Source organism: Melozone crissalis, unplaced genomic scaffold, assembly GCF_028551555.1.
Source record: "Melozone crissalis strain CALT ecotype California unplaced genomic scaffold, PUWL_Pcris_2 ptg000081l_1, whole genome shotgun sequence".
Classification (NCBI taxonomy): Eukaryota; Metazoa; Chordata; class Aves; order Passeriformes; family Passerellidae; genus Melozone; species Melozone crissalis.
In genome coordinates, this window is record NW_026535858.1 from 12,362,012 (window position 1) to 12,386,356 (window position 24,345).

General features: G+C 38.9%; 1 protein-coding gene across 33 annotated transcripts in view; it reads left to right on the forward strand.

Moving 5' to 3' along the window:
• The window catches only part of NRXN1 (neurexin 1), a 680,932-nt gene that overhangs the window by 540,393 nt on the left and 116,194 nt on the right, over positions 1-24,345 (forward strand). For all 33 annotated transcript variants that reach the window (XM_054290267.1, XM_054290270.1, XM_054290287.1 and 30 more), the window contains one exon: positions 18,014-18,185. In XM_054290267.1, coding sequence (XP_054146242.1) covers positions 18,014-18,185 — 172 coding nt within the window. The remainder of the gene's footprint in view (positions 1-18,013; positions 18,186-24,345) is intronic.

Genomic DNA, 24,345 nt, shown 5'->3' on the forward strand with positions numbered 1-24,345 from the left:
AGCTCCCTGAATCTGAGCTGAGGATGGTTTAACAAGTGGGGGTTTATTTAAAGCATTCTTTGGACTTTGCTGCTCCATGCTGATCAACGCTGCTGGTGGTGCAGATAAATACATTGTGCAAATGAGCAAATATGAGCCTCATCAAAGCCTACCCAAGGCCATCAAAAATCTCCCACTGTGAGCAGCATTCACTCAGATTCACAACAAATAAATACAGGGAAAAGGCAAAGAGATTGTACCACTGATTGCCCTTTATTTTTGTAGTTGAATAATTGCATATTTCAGTGTTAATTATTTTGTTTCCCAGCTCACTAACACATGTGTGGACCCACATTCCCTCCCCTCCCATTGTCCCCTTTCTCCAGTGGGAAGGGTTCTAACTATCACAGCGCATTGCAAGGCTCCTCTTTAAAGAGAGAGAGGTTATTTGGGGTCTTGATGCAGGTGGTTTGAAGCAATTGATAGAATTTAAAGTCACAGCCAGATCCCAACCCAAAACTTACCTCAAGCCCCTGCCCCACACAAGCTTCAGATTCGCTCTTCCATCAGCAGATCCCTCCCTGTGCAAGCTCAGATGCAAATTGTCCTGCCCAGTTCAAGGCAGGGAAAAGCTCTTCTGGTCCCACTCCATCTTTTCCCATCCCCTGGCATGTTGGTCCCTCTTGAAACACAGGTTGATATTTCCTTGCAGATGCATTTTTGATAATACCTAGATAATGTGTGCAGGAATTGCTGGTGGGATAAAACACTTGGTTTCTTTAAATTCTCCAGCTCAGCTGAGTTTTATTCAAGTGCAGTGCTGCAATTTAGGTATCAGTTGAGAGGCATCTTCAAGATATATAGTTTTTGTTTTCTCTTTAATCAGGCTCTAAATCTAAATAAATAAATATGTAGCAGTAAATGCTCCGTGGTATATTTGGTAAGATTAACAATCTTCCAGCAGCATAACAGCTCATGATAGTCTCTGCTATTTATGTTCCTGCTGAGAGAAGAGGAAAAGCAGATAGTTCAGTGAGCAAATTATGAAGTATGTGGGTTAATGAAGTGCCTGTCATAAAGCTGATTGTTGCTTCTTCACATCCTCTCTCTTTCTGCTAACAAAGCTCTTAATACTACAAAGCTTGGAAGACAGAACCTTCCTCTTTGTTTTTCAGTACACACCCATATTCAGAAGGAAAAAAATTCTAGTTAAATGTTTATTTTTACCAGTCCAAGTTCACACTGTGAATAAGTGAAGGTATGGAAGTAATAAAACTGCCTATTGAGGCATATAAATCTTCAAAGTTTTCAATTCCATTTCTACTAACAAGGTATTTTTAAGCTTGGATTACTGCAGATTTTCATGATGCTTTACTCTTATAACCTCTATGTCTTCTTGATAGAGACAATTTTACCTCCTATTCAATATAAACAAGAGGCAAGGGATCAAATACACCTTTCTGCATATCCATGTTCACTGTTTTATGTATCTCCCTAAAGCTATACATTTGTTCAAGAGATTATTGAGGTGGTTTTTATACAAAAAAAATGAGCTTTTGATTCCATTTTTCCCCTAGCCCAGTAAGGAGCTTTGTGTTTGGAGTTAGTACCTATGTTTATAGCTGAGGAATAAAAAATAAATAAACCCTCAAAAATAATCAAGAAAAACCCCAAGAAACAAAAACCAGTTTGTATTTATGACCCAATAATTGATTTGCAGAAGGACAGGGAGTTATAAGGAGCATGAGAGTGAGCACTGAAGGCATTTTCTACCCCATGTTTAGGCAGCACTAAGACTCTGGTGAGATGTAATCAGGAAATGTGATTGCAGATGCGGTTTCTCTGTGTATTTTCCCTTCCATTTAAATACACTCCTACCCCAATTCTAAATATAACTTCTCAAAAGGGAGATGGCAGGAACATTTTCCAGACATAATATGAACATGATTAATCAATATATATCTCGTATGCCTTGGCTTAAATTTCCTTTGGAAAAGACTTCAGATTTTGCTGCTTAAAAGGAAAAAGTGCAAAGGCGCACAAAAGATCCTCTCTTTTTCCAAGTGTCCTGACTTGCACTTTGCAGACTGAGATGTGTGATTAGAAGATCTTCCTGTTCTTGCCAATCTCTGTGGGTTCTGTTATCGTATTTTTGGGAGCAGCGCCACGTCCTTGCATCTTCTCTGGCATCATAAATGTTGTCCCTGTTGTACAAAGGATGAACTGAAATGGAGATGGTAAAATTACTCTGCCAGCAGACAGCACTAGAAGGTATTAAGCTGGGAGTCTCCAAACCCTGAGACTCTCTTGCTTCTTTCTGCATCCTCTGGAAGAGTGAGACAAGCATTGGCAGGTGCAGGCAAGTGCTTCACATCCATCCGAGCTGTGTTTATTCCACGAGGATTTGAATTGTATTTAATAATAAACACCAGCCATTTGCTGCTCTGCAGAATCTGTAATGGGATGCTGGCAATCACATCCTGAAGACTGTGAAAGGGTTTTTTTTGTTTGTTTCAGTATTTTTTTAAAAGCCATTATGTATTTATTATTGTTATACAAAGTGGGGAGGTCATTTTAGGGGACAAGCGATGGCACTTTCCTCTGTCAGCCTCCTTCATTGTTGGTAACAAACCTGGAGAAACTCTCAGTGAAAGACTGTGGCAACAGTCAAATAGCTGTTTCCAAAGATTACTATATTGAATTAAACACTGGTCCCACCCTTAGAAAGTGGTGCAAGAAGTAGCTGTAAAATGGAGCAGCTTCTTCAGGCACAGGGACAGCAGTACAAAATCTCAGGAAATCTTTGGTGCTTCCAGTCCCTATTCTCTTTTTGGATGCTCTGCTCCAAAATGTAGGTCCAGAAGGGAATTGTTTTGACAAATGTTTGAAATGCAGTGAATGGTTTTTATCCCCTTAGCTGCAGTGTGGCTCTACTCAGACTTGATTTATTCTCACGTATTGAATGTCTGAATTATCAGGTGCTGCTCAAGTGCATAAGCCTTTTATGTTTTGCTTCATTTCCCTGGAAATATTGACAATATAATTTCAGCAGGTCATTTTGTTACATGCGGAGAAAAGACAAATTTACCTGTGTCTCCCACCCTATTACCTATATGTCTCCCAATTTAAGAAACTGTTATCAGTTCGCACTCCTAGGACCTCCCCAACTCTTGTTTTCTCAACAGCATGTTTAAGGTGAGAGACTGAGTGCAAGCCACAGTATATCCAGGCAGAAATGTGACTATATTGAGGGTAGATGTAACCAAACCATTCTAGGTCATATGAATAAAAGCAGTAACAAAACTGGGTTTCAGTGTTTTTATGCAGCACCAGCTCCTGGCAGTTTTGCATTTCTGTGCCTTAGACACTCTTGAAAGTTTATCGCCCCATCTTTAGAGCTTTTGTTAGTAGGAGACAGTGGCCCAATCCGTTCTTTAGACACACCTCCAGCCTGAAAAAGTAGGTGTCCACCCAAAGGTGCTGACTGATGTGCTGTCCCACCAGATGATGACCAGAGGCCCCAGGCTGCAGTAGGAATAAGCTCTTTTTATCTCTGCAAGGAAGAGGGAAAACAAGCGAGGTGATTAGAGAAGGGAGGGACAATATATAGCTCAGTCTCATGTCATCCTTTCTCAGGATGGCCTAGCCCTGACTTTTGAAATACTTGTAGGGAAGGGAGACCTGCACTGTGCAAGGTGAGCAAGGATCCCATCCCCTTAGCCCTGAGTGATGGTCAGGGGGAGGAAGGAACCATCAATGGTGTGTCAACATGTTATAGATGAGCTGATGTCAAGAAATAAAAAAAAAAAAATCTACATATTTCATTGTTAGATATCTGTTTCCCAGCAATAAAAAGAAATATCCAGCCCATTTCTTCTTCCTGTAATTTTGTTTCCAGCAGAATCTGAAACCCTCAGTTTTGATTATTGCTGTTGGGAATCATGTGTGCTGAGTTTTATTTGATCCAAGATCAGATGGAGCAGGCTGAGGCTGACCACAATAAACTTCTGAGTAGCTTAACCAGAGAAGCTGCAGTGTTGGCTTTTCCCACAATGGCTATACTGGCCAATGCCACTTGCACATTTGTGTCACACATCAATAGGAATTTGCAGCTGAAAAGGCCTTTTTAAAAAAAGAAAGAAAAAAATCAATAGCTTTTTGTGACTGCCTGGAGCTTTATGATTTGGCTCACTGGGTTGGTTAGAACTGTTTGCTGAAGTCTTCTAGTGGCAGCAATAAGGTATGAAATACTTTTTTCTTCAGAAAATATCTTTGAATTGGAAATATACATTGAATTTTTTTCTATGTCTGCATAATATTAAATGATGATTTTTTTGCAGCCTGTGCAATTGTTCAACCTGTATTTCTGCATTATTTTCACTGTTTGCATTTATTATTTTGCACTTATATACTTTTTAAAGCAAAGCAAATTATTACCAACAATAATATCCATAAAGGGGTTGTCTGAGGGGGCAGAAAAGCATTCTCCTTGGCAGATAAATTTGGAGCTTTTTTGGGGGCAGAAGGGCATTATGTGGGTTGCAAGGTATATTTATTAGAAGGAATAAGGGCAAGAAGAGGGCAAGCTTTAATTTCATAACGTGATGCCACAGATTCATGGGAAACCTCTTCAGGACTTTGTTTGGAAAGATAACACCATAACGTGTTGTAATTGCAATCATTAATGTGTTTTCAAAGATCCCTGAAGGCCCTGTCAGCATCTGCTAACCTGACCCTTGACATTACAATTCTCTTCTGCATGGCTTTTTCCACAGGAGCAGGGCAGGTGTGGAGTGGGGTCACTCCTTTGTCAGGCTGCGTCCCAGAAATTGGAGCCAAGGAAGCTGGAAAACTTTAGCTTCTCCAGGAAACCTTGGGTGGGATGAAAGGAGGGGAGAGGGAAAGCTGGAAACTGTATAGAAACTTCCATTAAGCAGATGTATTTCTGCTTTTGGAATGGTTGTGGAGGACAATGGTGGGAATTGCCTGATTGTCTTGGATTTACCAGAATAGAAAGTGTCCCAGTATTCCAGTCACTGGAGTGGAAAGTATCCCAGCTATCAATGACACAGTTTGGAAAAACAGTAGAGTAGTTCCTAAACCTGGTCTAAATCTCTCTGAGTTGAGCTCTGTCCAACAACAGCTTTTCTGTTTTTACAGTTGTAAATATGATGCAAAAATGATTCCAATCATGAGTGATTGGAATCTAGTTCATACTGTGGATTTGTAATCAACAGATTACAAATTGTCAGGAAAGAAATGCTGAAGTTATAAATCATAAACTACATCTGTGAGGCTAAAAGCTGTTTCTACTGTGCTTCTCCTCACATTTTTCTTTGTTTTTATATAGAAAAAACCTTACACCCATTGCCCAACAGATATAGGAATGACAAATGAGTGAGATGCTGGGTATGGAAGGTTTTCCTCCATGTTTTAGGTTCCTTTATTAAAAAGCCATGACAGCATTAAGTGCTTTATAGTTGGAGATGTATTTTTTCCTCTTTTGATGATTTTTTGTCTAAAGCTTTGAAAACAAGTGTCTCTAATGGATCATAGGCCATGTGAGCCACATCCTGAGGCTTCATATTGAGTTTCATTACTTTCTAAGACTAAACAATTGTTTACATCTATGTTTTCCTATTTTTATCTATTTCACTTACTAAGAGTCAAGCTAAAACCTTTCCTTCCTCAATATCAATGCTAATAAGTAAATAAAGGTAAATGCAGGAAGCAGGAGCAGTTTTACTGAAACAGTGAATCCGTGATACCTTTCCAAATACAACAACTTTAGCCATATGCCAGAGGGGCTTTTTTTTTTTTTTTTAATAGGAAAATCATCTTTTGAAATAATTGTTATGAGGGTAATGAGAAGGAACAGAAGCCAGCTACCATGCCTTGGAGTACATCCAGGTATAGAGAAGTACCTGTGACAGCACAAGATTTCCTGTATGTTTGAGTACTTCTCTGTCTGGGACTGCATCCTGCTCTTTCACTGGGATCAGCACCTCAGGCAGGAATTTAAGAACTGCCCCAGTCCCACTAGCAGTGCAATCTCTGCAAGAATTGCTTCAGCAGGATAACAGGAGAAAAAAAGCAGGAATCATTAATTTTAATTACTCATGACACTTGGGTCTTCCCCAGAACAGATACACTGGTTTCAGAAGGTAACATTTTAATTTCTTTTTCCCTTAAAAAATAAAAATATAATTGAACAGTGTGAACAGAACAATTGAATCAATTGTTCTGTAGAAAAAAATGTGTTCACACAGAAAGTGAGGAATGAATTAAGCTGTCTGCCTCAGAACTTGACCCTAATTAAGGTGATTCTCCTTGATAAGTAAATTAATCAGGAATCCTTGCTCTTACCCCTCTGCATGGAGAATGGGCAGGAGGAGGGGCTGTTTCACCTCATCATTCCCCTATATACATTTCCATACATCAATTATAGAGATATGCAACCATTCATGGAAGTATCTGCAGGTCCTGATGGGTTTGTATTGCTGAGAGCAGGTGGAGGGGGTGGATTGTCAGCATCTACATTTCTGCTTCAAGGTTAGTGTTTGAGTGGGGTACAGCACAGAAAATAACCACAATTAGAATTATCCAGGCATTAAAGTAACTCCTCCTGTAATATGAGTGGAGCTTTGTGGTGGAGCAGCTCTGGTGGATTCCTTGCTTGTGTTGTGCTCTGCAAGCTGGAGTTTGTGGAGTTTCCCCACAGCAGGGTGGGCACAGCACTGGCGCAGTGCTCTGCCTGGGCTGAGAGGGGAAATGGGAGAATGTTTGCTGGGGAGATCTGTCTGTCACAAATGCCTTTTGCACTGGCAGAGCCAAGAAACCTGTTAGCAATTGCACTGGCAAAGCAAAAGTGGCAAAAAGCTAGAGCTTTTTACTACAGGTGAAAAAATGTGTTCCTGATGTCCTCTAATGGTGTTACTGCTTAATGAGACTGTTGGTGGGTAAAGAACAATTTGGAAAAAATAAGAGAAGGAAAAGAAATAGGGTTTTCTTTTTATAGCCTTTAAGTTATCTCATTTAGCAGAGAAGAATGTCAGAAAGGCAGTATGTGTGCACAGCCATGCACACACACCTGCCTTGCCTGGTGCTCTGCTGAAGCCAATTTGAGTCTAATGTGTTTGAATAAATTGCTCCAGTGGTTTGCTCACCCATGCGGAAACCTCACCTCTGTGACACTGGCAAAGTCAGCAAGACATTGGGTTATCTGGTGCAGATCACAAGATATATCAAACATAAGCTTCCCATAAGGCTATTTAAGATGCATATATTTTTCCCCTGCTATGCTTTTAGGAAGTCACATTTCCAATGGGTCTCAGTAGTTTTTTGATTTTTTTTTCTCCTTTCAGAGATGCCCATTCTTTTCTCTGCCATCCTAATGTAGTTGCAAAAGCTTATCTGATCAAATAGCAGTGAAATTATTCTTTTTTTTTTTCTTTTTCAAATAGTCCTTCACTATCATTAAGCTGTGGAAATATGAAAAGGGAAATAGTTATGTGTCTGGTTTCTACTAAGCTCTTTCTAGCAAAACCTTGATCTTAGTAAAGACAGAATTTAAAAAGAAACACAAAATGGAAAGCACATAATTTGCATCAGCTGTCTTTCAAATATTTTACCATCACATCTCTTGCACAGTGAAATGTGTGAGAATAGCAGTATGAGGCAGAAGCTCTGAAAAACTGACAAGTAGCTCTAATGAGAGATGCTCTGTTTTTAGCATGTTACTATTTCTAAAGCAGCCGTGACTTCTGTGGAGTTCCTTCTGACTTTTAACTTTCCAAGGTAAATATCTGCCAAGTATAATAAAAAAACAATAAATGAAGAAAGTAGCTGCAGTAAGAGCAGAAATCAGGAGTACACTACCAAAGAGGATAGAATGCTGCCCTAAACCATTGATTGCTGCTGCCCAACATGTCCTATTTCCAAAATGATGATTTCCAGCAGTAATCAAAGACTGCTCTAAGTGAAAGGTTTGTAGAGTTTGCATCCTTTTAGTTAAAAGGATGATGCTGTTCCTTTCCAGTGTGCCATTTGAAGATAATGATGCATTTTGCAATGTTGGCTGTTAATGGCTATTGTTTTACATCAGCAAATACTTAGATATTGTTAAGCAAATACTTAGTTATTGTTAGGGATTTTTAAATATAATATTGTGTTCATGAGCATGAATATATTTGGACATTGTTCAAGCCTGATAGTACCATTGCTCTTACCATTCCAGTAAGAGCAACATTCATTAAAATTCCCTGCTTCAGAGAGGCACCCAGAGCCTGACAGTACAGAGCTCTGTTATAGGCAAAGCTCCCTTGGAGTGGGTTAAATTCAGTTTTGATCTTTTTCTGATTTTCTTGAGGTCAGCTTTTCCAGTTTTCTGGAAGATTTCTTCTTAAATACAAATAAGGAACTTCTTTAATATTGAAGAGCATGTTATCAAAGGTGCTCATATTATTTTGCTATGCTTCCCCCCAGAGATTTCTTCCTTGTAGAGGCTGTTCACAACACTAATGATTTCTTATACAGAACCCTTTCATTTGTAACGCTTCTCTTCCACGGGGTGGTGTTTTGTTTTGTGTTTTTGGGTTTTTTTTAAGATGCCAAAGCAATGTCTTTCAAACCTTGGGGGTTGTTAGCAGCAAGAGCAGAGAACATAGAGGTAGCTATGAGATTTTGCTTTCCCCTTCCAGCTACCTGAGGGATTTCACAGTCCAGTCAAAGAACGCTGTTTGATCACTTCCTGTGCTACATGTATTCGGGGTAAGGATTTTTACATGCTCTGTAGCATTAAGTGATCAAAAGAAGTGAGATCCTCTGTTGTAGCATTGATAATAGGCTACTCTGCACTGCCTAGCACAGCACACCAGTAAATTGTCAAGTTGGTTTTGATTCTGAAAGATCTTCAAGATGAAGAAAGGTGGGATAAAGGAAACTACTACCATGGAGGAAAATATACATGGCATTAAAGTTTGCCATAGAATGGCTCAACACTTGAGGATGAAAGGAAGAAAGCTGGCAACAGAAATTACAGGATTGCTCAGAAACTGGGACAACAGCCAGGACTTGCCTTCCTTCCGGGGAGCCCAAGTGCAACCTGTGGCATGTTGTATCTCTGCTGGCTGGGAACAGCAGAGGTTGCATATCCTTGTGTGAGGATTTTCATTTCAGTTCTACATTTGTCTCATAGACCTGTAGCTGACTTTTGTGTGTGTGTGTGTTTTCTTTTGTTTGTTTTACTTTTGCTGATTGACTTTTCAATTATAAATTGCTTCAGATAAACAATTTTCTCAAGTGCGAATATCATGCTTTCATTTTAAAGATAGGAGGCAAAAAATATTCATCTAAGTTCACTATTCAGATGCCTAACTTTTAAATCACTATGTGGACTGGATCTTTTTCCTTTTCCTTTCAGTTTTCTGTCATGTAAACCCATGTCACTAATGAGTACTTAGCAGCCAAGATGAATTAGGAATATGGTATTTCCACCTGGTGACCTCAAAGAAAGAGAACAATGTTTAGGAAACGATTCTGGCAATGCATTTGCATGCAGGCAATCAGAACAATAAAGGAATGCAAAGTGTGCATTTAAAAAGTCTTTAAAAAGGCCTTTTTCCTAGTGGTTGTGGTAGGAATCTGGAAAAATTCAAGACCCTAGTTAATATTAAAGGGGAGCTTGTCAAAGGTATGAATGACAGGCAGGTGTTCATTTTTCATTAAAGCTCAATAGGAGTTGGCTGTCCAATGCCATTATTGGTTTTTAATAATTCCTTACAGGCTTTTAGTATGAAAAGTCCTTTGACTCAGACTCTCAAAAAAATATTACTGGTGCTTTCATGGGCATGTTTGCTGATCATATGGCCATTAATCATTTAGCATGAAAGCCTGCTTGAGAATTTGCTGATTCTTCACTTCTGGTCCCAGTTATACGTCCTGCTCACTCTGACTTTGAATTTGTTTCAGACACACCAATTAACACAAGAGTTCTCTGAAACCTTTCTAAACACAGAAATCAGTGCCCTTAAGCCAGGACAACTTCCAGTGTGGATTAGATTGTACTGATATCAAGGTGCTACTCGTTTGTTTTACACCTTTGTATGACTCTATCAAGTTCCAGGAACCCTGTTTTAATAACCTTTGTATAAAAGCACTATGAAAAACTGGAAAGCAAGCCTGATTTTCAAATCTCATTGTGCCCATTCGGAAGCAATTTGTGAGTAGCTGGAGCTTCCAATGAGCATGGAGTTCCTCAGGCTGAGCATCCTGTATTTAAGGTACTCAGTATGTCTGCCCACATGGAAAATAAGTGTACAGAGCAAAGCCAAGCCCTGTGAGCTACTTTTGCCAGTAGTTAAGACTTTGTTTCCTTCAAATTATGCTCTGTTTGGTGAACAGCATATCTTCAATCCATCCATAGCATCTCACCATGACTAAAACTCCTGGGTGAGATGCTGGCAAGGTCAAGGTATTTCTGGGAAACATTCTATTTTGAAAGAAATACCACAATAATGGCTGGCTATTTGTTCTTTACTGCATGTTTTCTCAGAAAAACTTAATTTTGTGTACTGCAGTAATGATGCTGAGTGGATAATCAGATGCAGTATGTTGCTGCTGTGGGCTCTACTCCATACTTTCATACTTCTACTACATACTTTCATAACTTCTGCATTTCAAGGGTTGGTTGTTCAGGTAATTTTATTGTCTCAGGAATTCATCATCAGGGTAACCTGAAATCATACACCTATAATACATAGCAGTGAGGACTGCAATATTTAAAACTAAACGGGAAGACTGCAGACTAAGAGTTGAAGTGTCAGAACTGTAGATTTATAAATATTTCTGTATTTTCTGCTTGCTGAGCTTTATGTATAAATCTAATGGCTATAACACTTTAAAGGTGACTATGAGGACAATTATTTTAAAGCAGAAAAGTTATTAAGTAATAAAGCACAAGTCATTTTTTTCATAGTAGAAAAGGGTAGTTACTTCCTGCCCCAAAATTCTGGGTCAGTGAGTGATTGCTTTCATGATATCTTCTTTCCAGAAATTTTGTTCTGTGTGTCACACAGGTGGCACTTGGGGACATAAAATTTGTTATGCCACATGTTGCTCCTTCCACCTAGTGAGCCAGTTAGGTGGTTCTTTTCCTAGCTGCACCTCAATTGTAGATTAGTGGGATGCTGAGCCCACATTCATTTACATCATTTAAAGGTCATTGGTTTAAGGCTAGAAGATGCTTAATTTTTATTGACCAGTGCTTAAGAGAGCAGTAGCTCTGGTAGCATCTGTATATATTTGCATACATAATGTTGTTACAGTGACAGTGCTGTTTCTTACATGTCAACCAGGGACATCTGGTGAACAATGAAATTTTATTATTTCTGTATCGATTTAGAATGACTTAATGACTTTAGATGACTTAATGGTGTGAAATTGGGGTCATGTAAAGGTTTATTAAAGGGTCTTACAGAAAATTTGAATAAAATAGGAGAGTGAAATATGATGCAAAGGATTCCCTCCACATCTCTTTTACAAAATTCATGTGACAACTAATTGAGTATCCTGAAACTAGAGGAGGAAAAAAAAATGTTGCTGTATATTTTCAATTATCGATCTGTCGTTCAAGTGCTTTGTGCTGTCTCTGGAAGGATCCTGGTGTAGATGACAAAGGTGTGTTTGTGCTTAGGTGAGCATGCACGGGTGCTGCAGGAAATACTGGTAGCATTTCTGGCTCTGCAGACATTTTTCCTCTGTGGATAATCTGAGCAGTGGCACAGCACAGGGCTGGGCAGCATTTTGGTGCCAGGAATACATTTCCACCGGGTGTGTGTAAATGGGTAGCGCAGATCTGACCACTCTTCTCACAGGAACCCAAGGGCCACATTTGGATTCCAGCCACCACTCAAGACCAGTGATGATTTAACAGGATTTCCAGTTCTTCCTCTTGCTCTGCCAAGAGCATCTTGCAAGGCTTTGGGTTTTAAGCTTTTCTGTACAATCATCAGGAATGATATCTTGGATTAAAATGAAAAGCGTTGATTATTTTGTTTTGGTTTGGGGTTTTCTGTTTCTTTGGTTTTTTTTTTTTTTTTTTGTTGTTGTTTGGAGTTTTTTTTTCTCTCGTAACCTAAGGTCTACAAAGATGTGAATTTTAGAAATAAACAAATATTGGGAAAATAAATGCTGCAAATAAATGGTGAGAACTTGAAAGAAAGAACTCTGGGAATAACTTAGCGTCCTCACCAGGAAACCAGAAAAAGGGGAAGTTTTGTTTGTTTGTTTTCTTTTCTTTGCTTTTCCACATTAGCTACGCATTACCAGCTTTTAGAAAAAAGAAAGAAAAAACAAATAGTTTCCCACCTGTCAGATGCCAAAAGACTGGGTACCAGGTGGATGCATCCTATCAGACATCAACAGGAATCTTTGCATCCTTCCTTGAAGTGCCAACCTCTGGGTAGTAACTTTGCTTACCAGCACTCTGATAGAGGCTTCATGCCCCTCCTGGATTTTCTGCAGTATGTCAAGCACTGATATGCTGAAAGCCTTTCTGAAATGCCTTTCTGAATTTATGAAAGGGCACAAAACCTGACTGTAAGTATTCAAGATGAGGTATGACAGGGGAATGCCTGTTTCTGTTGTGTCTTGACTTGCAGTTGACTAAGGGGTTAATGTTGGAAAAAATAGGTTGGATATTTGTCACTTCTCATAGAGAAAAGCAATAACAAAAAAAAAAAATTGCATTAGGTTAATAATGTAAAACTCAAGAGAATGAATTTAAAACTCAATATTCAGAAAACTCTTATATTCAATATAAGAGAGGCCTTCATTCAAAGAACTCTTCCTAGATGATTTATATTTTCTGTGTCTTTTCCAGGAAGTATTTCCTCTGGAAGATACCAGATGGTAATAAGAAATAATGATGGATTATTAGACTAAAAATATATATAGTTACTGCATTAATCTTGGAGTTCAAGTGTATCTTCTGTCTTTTGTGTATCCCTCACCACCTGAAGCAAGCAGTAATATTTTAAAATATGCATTTCCTTACAGGACTAAGAAAATCATGTATTATTTTAATTATTTTGCACAACTTTCCATCATATAGAATATTAAGCTCTGATTACATTTGACTGAAAATTATCTCAGTCTTAATAAAACTCATGAAACTTACACTTCAATAGAATCAAAGTAAACCTTCAGTTACTTCTAAGACTTTGTTACTGCATTCACCAGACAGTGATGCCTCAGGGGCTGATGATATAAAATTCAAGCTGGCACGCTTGAATTTTTTCTTCTCAATTTGTCCACCTGTGGGAGTCCCAGTGTTATTGCTTTTCCTTGGAAGTGGTTAAGGGTTGTAAGTATTATGAGCTTAGGTTGTCTGCAGTCTGTTCTAAAACTACTGTTGCACCAAATTTGCATCACTCATGTTTGACCAATTCCAGAGTTATTGCTACAGAGAGCAGCAAAGCATTGGTGATGTCACAGGAAATATCAATTTTATATATATATCTATATATATATTTATGTGTGTGAGAGCGTATATCTATATATATAGATATATATATATAAAATAGTAATATTGGTTTTACTGCATTTTGGCAGATTGGTAACACTGAAGTAGAGTCCAACAGGGAACAAATTGCAGTGTCAGCTGCTGGCTTGATTTGCATTCCACCTTTATCGCTTGGTGCTCAGGTTCATCAGCATTCCTGGTGCCTCATCAGAAGTCTGTTAAGTATTTAGAGTACACAATTCATAAAACAGGCTTGAAGATACTCCACTGGAGTTGCTAGATTACAGCAGTTGCTGCCAGAGCTTTTGAAGACAAAACATTTTGAAGTGATTGGTGTGTACACGTGCACACTTACGCATCCTACACTGGTAGAGCAATCAAAGCTCCCAACGTTTCAGAGCACATCAGGAGCACAGAACTGGAGCTGTCTCAGTTTTATCCAACTGGTTTAAAGCCATTAACATATTTATGCTTAGCCTGTGAGCTTGGACAGCAGAATTTAAGCCTATACACAAAGCCTACATTACATGTTGCAGTAATGTACAAGCCAACAACAAATTAACTTATCTGCTGGTGGAGGTAGAAATAAAAGCCAACCTGGCCTCAGAAATAGGACAACTACGAGGCCCAAGCACCTCCAAACCAAAAGTTTGGTGTTTCTTGGGAGTTTCTGGCTGGGGCTCAGAGTGTGTGTGGATGAATCCAAGGTCCCTGTGCTGCATTGCCCCAGGGAGAAGGGGTGGATTTAGCATTATTAATACTACCTTTGGGTCTGAGGTTCAAAATAATTTCTGTAGACACAATGTTTAAGCCACTTGTTGAAATGCATCCCTCCTCTCTTTTGGCCTTTCTTGGAAACTCTCCCACCTCCTGCCCAACTCTGCTCTGTTATTGTGGCCTTAGCAGTATGGAATAGATGGAGGCACAGTAGGAAAAGGAATTGGCTCCATTACCATGTTCTCTCACAACTGGGTGAGACTGAGAAAAAGGAAACACAGGCTGAGAACCATAAACAGTGCAGTGGACATCTATGGGCTGTGTGTGCAGAGCTGATTTTTACCAGGGGAGCTCTGAAATTATCATCTTTGCTTGTGGGCAAAAAAATGTTTGTTTGTGGGAATGAGAGCCTGTGCTGTTTTGGGTCATTGGCAGGGATAGCACCACTCAACAACAGTGCTGACTTATTGCAGTATTTAGTGATGCACAGACATTTCTACAGTGCCCATCTGCAGGGTGCTGAAGAGGGAACCTCTCACTCAGCATTTGTCTGAGGCTGTTTCTGACAGGAAGGATGACTTCTAAGATTATTTTGAATGAATGAGTGATAAAGGAAAATTTGTACCACTGTACTATGCAACTGACGCTGGCAAAGCAAAAAATTTAGTAGGCTTCAGTTTTATCAGTACCTTTCCTTTCTGCACTACTACTGCTATATATATACTATGCTATATATTGCTTTAAAAAAAAAAAAAAAGAGGAAACATAAAAACCTTAATAAAAGGCTACAGGCCTACTAGATTAAGCATAACAAGGCTGAGGGCTGAGATCAAGTTATCTCAACAGGTTACTGTATGCCAGCTGGTCCACAATAATTCTGTGTGCACATGGTTTTAACCTAAGACAGATGAAAAATAATGTTATCTTGCAGTGGGGAAGGTGTGCAGCGAGTCAAATTCCTGCATGATAACGCAATAGCTTAGGAAACCCCCTGTCTACATAGAAAGGGGATTATTGCACCATCATGTTTTGTTTTGTGCTTCTAAAGGGCTGTGCACAATGGGGTTCTAATTCATATAATGTTTGATGTGATGGCCAGAAGTCAAACTTAAATATGGATATAACAATCAGGAAGTCTTCAGTTTGAAACACAGATTTGCTTCCTTGTTTTATGGAGGTGTTACTGAGATGCCCACAGGTGCTGGAGAAGTGTGTAAAAAATTAAATGTAACCTTTAAAAATGGATTTTTTTTGTGGTTTTAGAGACACAAATACCACAAATAAAGACAAAAAAATCACTGTAATATGTTACCAGCTTTTAGGGTGATATTTGCTCTTGCATCTGTATGCTTGGTGTCTGTGCACAGTATTTGTGTACAAACATAAGGAAGTCAGGAAAACTTGGGGTTTTTTTCACTAGAAGGTATATATCTGTAAAGGAAGGCTGAAAGTCTGCTTTCAAGTCTGCAAAGCATGCATTTCATTTGCCAATACCTGGTCATTTGTAAATGGTAACTTGGCTGCAGCCCCACATGCTCCAACTTTGGGAAAACTGCTGATATAAGTGCTGTGTGTGCCACTTCTTTTTACCCTCGCAATTTCTATTCACTTTAAAGCTGTTTTGTTTCCTTTGTCATTTTTAAAAATATCTAAAATAATATGTGTATATGCATATATATATAGCAAATAAGAAAACTGGTATACAAAGTGTAGGTTATGAATAGTATAATTATGAATCATGGTAAAATTAGTCAGCTTTATTTAATCCTCAGGGCCTTTGATTTCTTGAAAGTACTATGAAAAGTTGCATACACCATTATCATTACATGCTGGTTTTCTGCATTTCAAAAATTAGTAAAAGAGGAGATTGCTTTAAAGCAGGACAATGTTACTTTTCTTTGTATATATTTCTGTGTAAAGAGAATAAGCCTATGAATGAAACAGGTGAAACAAATAAGCTACTGCATCCATGGGGAAAACAAGATGAAATTTATTCTGAGTCTAGTTGGAGCAGCTAAAATTAAGAAGAGCTACAGTTACTTTACCAAAATAACTGGGAAATTGCTATGCAGCTCACACCAGAGGCAAAAGAAGATGAGCATGAATTGGATAAGGTGGATCCCATAGGCTAGGACCAGCGAATGGAGAAATATTAAAACAATCCACAAGGAAAAAAAAGCGGAATGTTTAAAACATTGTTCAATCAACTGAGCCAACAAGAAATATTTTTCAGTCTCATTCTGCAAATCTTATGAGGGAATGGTCCTTTAGTTGTTTCAGAAAAGGTCATGCTGAGGAGCTGAGTGTGGTGCCAGAACGTTGAGGAACTGCAGAGGTGCTCAGAGCTGCTCAGCTGTGTAACTGTGGCATGCAAGCAGTGCTGGAAAACAAAGATGTTTAAAAAGAGAATAAAATAAAGTGGACAAACTCTTGAGTTCTTTGCTTGGGGGGCTTCCAGAGACAAGGAGCTGCAGAGTACACTTACTGCAGGAGGCAGTGCTAGGGTAGTAAGGCAAAGAGAGAGCAGACACAAGAGTTCTGCTACAGAGGTGAAACTGGTTCTGGGAGATTTAATGTGAATGAGCAAGACATACAAAGCAAAATATTTCATTGTGTTTCATCTGATTGTGTAAGAACTTCATGAACTTTTTTAAACTTTAAAGAATGTACCAGTTCCAAGAACATGAAATTTCATGTAGAATTACCAATTTTTATGAATAAGTCCCTAATCTCATACTGTGTAGTGCTTTTCTTTTTTTTCTCCTCAGTGTAATAAATACCTTTATTGAGGAGTAAAATTGATTTTGTGGGAGATAAAAAAAAATCCAAAGCTCTTCAGTTAACTTTAATAGACATTAAAAGACTTTGTTAAAATGCAGGTGTCCCATTAGAGTGAACATTTTAATAATTAAAAGTCAATAAAAATGAAAACCTGATGATATGACAATCATTTGGAAAATCTACTGCTTTGTTTCCAGGTATTGGTGTGCACGGGAAGTCCTCTTAGCCCTAACAGCACTCAAACACAGAAGTCTATAGGCAAATCCCAGCAAAAAGAAAAAAAAGAGTGTCTGGCCTTAGTGAGAACAATACTAGGTCCCTGTGTCAGCAAATGCCTTTTCCTGCTCTCTGGCTCTTAACAGGGAAGTCCTTGTTAATCAGCCAGTGTGATCTTGGCTTAATGATTCAGAATCACTACAATGGGATGCCAAAGATCTCTCCAAGTGAAAAAAAAAAAAAATAATCTCCTTCTTTGTTATCATTTTTGAAGGGTCTAAGTATGAATGGTTTGAAAAAAGGAAGAGCAGGGCTGGAACTTGGCTTTTACAGCCAGAAAATTCTTGTATCTCTTCCAAGTGACACTATAAGGCTTTCCGTTTTGAAAGTCTAAAAGAAAAATTTTTGTTTAATCTTCATGGAGGTGAGGGAGAGGACAAAGACAGAAACCTTGAGCTTTCCTCCATCTTCCTCCATCCTCATCTTGACCTGAATCTCTTGGAAAAGGAGAGAGCTCAATTTGGTGAAGCAACTCATTTGGAATATCAATTACCCTACAAAAGCATGTCCCAGACTTCCTAAGCTGTCGGAAGGTTTGTCACTGCCACGCGCGAACCTTCAGAAGTTACGTCTGAGGAGGGAAGACGTTGTTAGAAATCTTCCCCTGCGCGACACACTGTCTCAATTCCTTCTAAAACAACTCCTAATTGGTTCTTTTTTCTTCTTCCTCCTTTCTTTTTTATTTTTTTTTCTTTTTTTTTTTTTTTTTTTCTATATTTCCCCTTCCCAACTCTGCAGCACCAGGGCAAAATCGGAGTTAAGTTTAATGTCGGGACGGACGACATCGCCATCGAGGAGATGAACGCCATCATCAATGACGGGAAGTACCACGTGGTGCGCTTCACCCGGAGCGGTGGCAATGCCACCCTGCAGGTGGACAACTGGCCCGTCATCGAGCGCTACCCAGCAGGTAAGGCCTCACACACACACCTGGCACTAACAGGGTTGGGGGTCTGCCTGGATTTTTTTGGCCTCGTTTTGCTCCCCTCCCAATGCACTCTCAGCTCCTTTGAGGTGTTTTGGTAGCTGCAGAAGTAGTTGAAAGAATCCTGAGCAGCGCAGTTTATGATGATGGCGTTTCCTAAGTGAGTTTAAAAGCCCAAATTCAGGTTATTACTGGGAGTGGGGAAAGCGCAGTTATGGAGGCATGAAGTAGTAGTTTTGTTTCTTGCTATCATTTGTTTTTATTGCACTTTTGGTTTAGCGGGGGGGAAAAAAAAGGCTTTGACAAAAGCTACACAGTTTAAAGTGACTCACAAGCCTATCCCCAAGTGATGGGGTGAAACATTTACTGAGGAAAAGGTTGTCTGTGTTCTTTTGATTACAAGATTACAGCAATCTGAAGCTTATGAATTTAACAGAAGTCTTCCAGCAGACACAAACCAAAAAACGTCGCAGTTACCAATTGTACAACCAACCACCCAAACTGAGGTGCCTTAACTCCAAATTCAAACTACAGGATATTATTTAGCAGATGATGCTGGTTACTTGAAGAGGACCACTAGTATGGTGGCAGAACTATCTTGAGCAGGCCCATATTTAATTTTGTGCCAATTTTATGCACTGAGGATTACTATGATACTAATTTTATTCATTTTTAAAGGCAACAGGTTTTTCGGATACACAATCCCTTTCTTATTGAGTAGGACAAGTGAGCCATTAATGGTAACTTATGCATCTGCATGTTATCTCCTAACAGTAGCTCTGTGTGTTTATATTAAGCAAAAGGCAGCAAATCTAGAGGTGTAAATGAAGGCAAATATGCAAACCAGAATGCTGACTGCACAAATGGCAGTTCTGATTTATTGGTTTAAAATTAGAAAATTCTTCCTTTTGGGTGTGGAGTGCAGCAGGAGGGTGTGTTTCACTAGTAAGGAATGCATAAGCTATTCCCTGGACTAATTATTAGTATTTAGGATGGGGATTTTTGTTATTGCTGCCATTTCAGTTGTAGTTCACCTACTTTAAAAAATAAAAATATTTTAAAAAATTCACGTGTGAAATATTATCCTTCAGATAATTTCTTGGAAATAATTCAGAATATATGAAATAATGAAAGTATGCGTTCATTTATTATAGGGAAAGAAACTATGTATAGCAGAAGTTGTCAAAAAACCCACCTGTGTTCCAATGTGCTATGAATGAATGGCAGCTCCTGGAATTAGAGCCATTAATGGTTTCTAAGTTAGACACATCTATGAGAGGTGATAAACTCTTGAGGGAAAGGAGGATACTGAATTAAATACATTCAGTGATCTTTCAGATATTCCTTTTTCCCCTGTGGACTCCTAGCTTTCTAATTTTAAAGGGTTTGGTAAATGGTTGCTGAAATAAGGTGTAAGCTGGGGAGGACTTGTTATCATTTGTATTCAAGACCTTTTCAACACAAAGGGGAAAATAGGCTTGAGGTGTTTTTTTGTTTATTTTGGTTTTTACCAAATGATGAGCATGAATTCACCACCTCCAAGCTCAGGAGTGATGCATCCCAACAAAGAGGAAGTCAGGCAAACAGGCCAGGAGGTCTGTGTGAATGAACAGGGAGCTCTGAACAGGCTCAAACACAAAAAGAAGCCTTGAGTTCTGAAGCTAGTAGCACATAGATATTGTTTATAATGAACGAAGATCAATTTAGAAAATAGAGTGACTTCCTTAGGATGGGATTGGTGGAGTGGACGAAAGACATTTTCTTTGAAGAAAGAAAACAAAATATTAGAATTTTATTGAGTTTCCATCAGCGCTCTATGTGCAGGCTGCATTTCAAGGCATTCTCGGTTGCTTCATTAGCTGTGGTACAGAATCCCTTGGTTTGTTTTAGTGTTGGATCTTCTAAGACTTCTGTTGGCCTGTAACTTTCTTTGACCTTTCCATAATAATGTTTTATGACTCCTGTATGCCATAGCATTGCTTTTGTCTGCTATCCTCCAGTTTTCACCTTCCATCTCTTCTCCCTTCCCAGAAAGCAGCCATCAAGTCACACCTTTCTCTTCTCTTATTATGCTGTTCCATCAGATTTGCCAGTCTTGTTGTTTTGAGTTTTTTAGTTAATAGTAAAAACCAAGATTAGGCAGCCTAATTAGTAAAGTTGCTACACTTATGTATGCTGGAATATTTTTTTTCAAGGTAAAATTAAATAATCAGTTTGTCTAAAGCATACCAACTGATCAGGTCTTTCTTGTTGAGGAAAGATTTTTCTCAGAATTACTCTTCAGGTTGGCATGCCTGATTACAAGACATTGGTTGTTTGTGTTTGGTGCCTTAAAATTCTGGGTGAAGATTCTCTAAGAGAATTTTCTGGTCAGAGACTCAGGAATTTCCAGTTTCATTGCCTGTGTATCCTTAATCTGGCCCCAGGTAGCTGCTGTGGATAAGGATACCCAAGTCCCAAAACCAGCTGGTACCTTGCAAAAAAAAAATAAAAAATCACATGGCAATACTTCACAGAGTTTCCAAGGTGGCCTTGTGTATTTTATCCAAGAGCTGCATAAAATGCAGAAGAGTGACTCTGGAAGATGAAAAGAATGTAGTCTGCCTCTCCTGTGACAACATTCTTGATCCCGCTAGATTTGAGTTTGCTCTGGGCCAATGCACCTTCAATTTATATCTGAGTGGGTGTGAAATGGGAGAGCTGTAAAAGGAGAAGAGGCAGGGGTCAGTGGTAGAGGATGATTACCCTAGTTAAGGTGGATGGTTGTTTTTTGAAATGTAGTTGGGAAAGATGTGTTTTTGTCCTAGACAAATGTGAAGATTTCAGTATCCTGAAATGGCTGGATGATTTTCAGAAACAGAGGTTTGGATTTACATATGTATGTTCTTCCAGACTACCATCAAAGTAATTTTTTTACTCTGAAGTTTCTTTCCCGTCACTTTTCTGAATAAAATAAAATGCCAGAGCTGTGAGGATGTATACTTTGATTTCTGCCCTTTATTAAATGTTGATTCTGTTTTCCCCATTTCTTGTGTTTATGGCTGGTGCATAGCCCTGTGATTGTGAGTGGCACACTGTAGTTTTTTAATAGTTGATTATGATGCCCATATTTTCACTTGATTTATTTATTCCATCTGTCTTAACTAAATTCAGTGCTATGTCTCTTTGCTGAATTATCACCATCCCTCTGCACCTTCTCAAAGAACTTTAGTGTTTCATCTTGACCTCTTTTTCAGTCAGTAAATTCACATTAGCTTCTCTGGATGCAGCCTTATTTATGATCATATTAAACAGCAATGAGAAAACTGCCGACAATTCAGTCAGAGCTCCCAATAAATAGACTATCCCCATTTCCATGCAGATCCTTTCTACTCCTTGTGGCTTATCTTGTCTGCTTCTCTGTCTAGTTTTAATTTCCCTTCCCAATGGTCTGGCTGCTGTTGTAGTGATGGGGCTGCTCCACAATAGCAACTCCAGCTGCTTCTGTGAGGAGGCTGCTCTTGTAAGTTCAGTTAGGTAATAATTCTACACTTTAGGCTCCCCAAGCTTGCATAAAACAAAGAACTTGTTAATTTGTGTCAAAATTAATTAAGAATTTTGGTCAAATTAAAAAAATATTGTTTTAGTAATATGAAAAGATTAATTTCAGTATTTTCTGAATAAAATTTTCTGACTTTTCATGTCAGGATTGCCCAGTGTTTACAGGGGACTTCGATAATCCTTACCTAAAAGAAAATGTGTTTCAGATAAAATCAAAAAGAGAAGAGGGAAAAAATCCTCATAATAGTGCTCATAACTGTACCTATTTATCATGAGAAACAGTTTTCTTAATTATCTGATTTTTGTTACCTGGTAGTCAAATGTGTATATTTTACTAGTTAGAGAAAGTATGTCAAGACAAGGTAGAGGACATTTTAAAGCCACAATAGCCACTACTTACTGTGAAAGAATTTCAGAATCACTTTTCTAACACTAACCGTGCTTTCTGTGGTCAAAGGCAGTTTGCCCAATGATGATTCTTTTAAAACACACAGCACAACTAATCATTTTACCAGTGAGGATTTTCTCTTCATGACTTCCATCGTAAATCAGACCGATATAGAATTTTCTATCTAGAAAATGACCTATTCGATACTGGGCAATGGGTCTATGGTTTCAAAGCTGCTCAGTCTGCTGGGAATGCTCAGCATTCCTGGGCCCCTGCAGCAGTTTGGAAGATACTGTCTGATGTAGGCAAATATCTAAAACGATGCCCCCCCAGTCATCCCTGGATCTCTGCTTAGCCTTAGAAAAGCAGAACTTTGTTGCAGCTGTCCTCACGTACCCCATGGGTCAGGGATGTGTCTGACAGACCAAGATCTGACAGCATGAGCATGTCACTCACACTGCTTGCAGAAAAGAGCTTGTCCAAAGCATTGCCAGACTGCTGGAACAGATGCATCTCTGTGATTTGGAGGTATAAATCATGATAGAGTGCAGACAATAAAGAACCTGTGTGAGAGACCATGGATGCTGGCAGAAGAACAAACTGACATTATGTCAGTGCCTCTGCAATATGGCAATCACTGGCTTGAAGGGCTTTCATATAATACAGAATAATTCTGTACTGGGTTTTGGTTTGTTTGTTTGGTTTTTTTTTTTGGTGTGAGGTTTTTTTTTTTTTTTCTGAATTGGATTTTTTTTTTGTCGTTTGGTTTAATTAAAGAGCTGAGATCACACATGTTGTCTTTGGGGACTGTCTCTGGATCTGTGGGATCAAGGCTGTTCCTGCAGAACATCCAAGGGCTATGGGAAAGGGACATGTCATTTAAATGCTTCTCTTGGTCCCTGTGTTCTAGAAAATAGAAAAAGTGTCTGTCATCTTTTCGTGGGGAACATGTGACTTGAAGATAAATGCTAGGAGTCAGCTATTACCATGTATCCTATTTAGGGTAAATAGCATCCATTTGTCTTGGTTTTTCTGTGTTCAGATTGACTATGAAATTAACAGGAGACATTTGTGTCAGTACATTTGTTTCTCCAGGAATGGATTAGCATTTCCCAGGCAATCCATGTCTTTGCCTAACTTGCTGACTATTGGCTTGGAAATAGCTTCCAAATTCAAGCCCCTACAACCTCTTCTGAAGAGGACCAAAGATGTTTTTCAGGACCAAAGATATTTTTCAGGTATAAGTGTGGTGGTAGGGAGACATCTCAAGCACTTTCGCAAATGTGCCTTTGAATATTCTAATAAAAGGGACAGTCAGCCTGTTATCACCACATCCATAGTGGTCAAGGTGATGTAGGAATCTAACAAGTAAATGTTCACTCAATGTTTGCCTTGCCTTGTGCCATAGAGGAAATTTTCAAACCTCTCTGGCCACTGCTGTTTGGACACAGGACTTTCAGGGCGTTTCACAGGAAAATAGCAGAAGCTTCTGATTGCTATTTACTTGTCCAGTAATGCATATTCTGCACATTTTTTCTCACTGGGTTCCTCCTTTGGATAAAAGAATCCATCTTGATTCTCTCTTGTGTGTGTTCCTTTGCTCTGGCCAGAGTTTTGACTCACACAGTCAGATCTATCATCCCTCAATCCTAATGGTTAAGACATAGAGGATATGAGGAAACACCATCATCTGATAAGCTGCAAAGCTTACAAACCTGGAGCAATCTCCCATAACTTGTTCCCAAAGACAAAATAAAAACTGCTCTTATGCCTAGGAGGGAAGTTCAGTGGAAAAGACTTAAGCAATTAAGATGAGTTAGCAATTTAGCTTCTGTGAAACACAAACTGCCCCATGTCTCCTGGTTTGGATGTCATTTTCATGCTGTGGTGCCATTGAAATAAGGACATCTCATAAGAATTTACTTCCCTTGGAGATAACTGTGTTTGGAAAAATTGTGAAGATGAGAATATGTAGAAGATGAATGTGCAAGTAAACACTTTATGTATAAATTTATGCCACATGTGTAAAATCAGGCTTTAGAAGTGGAAGATGTGGGTCTAAAATATTTAGTCTATGGAATTAGTAAGAAGAGAATAGGAAACATACCAGCTAAATCAGCAGGTTTTTTATGACCAAGTAAAGTCTCACCTCCCTGATTTGGAAAACAAAACTCATCAGTGTTATTTATGGCCTTTCATGTGTCCATGGAGTCACAT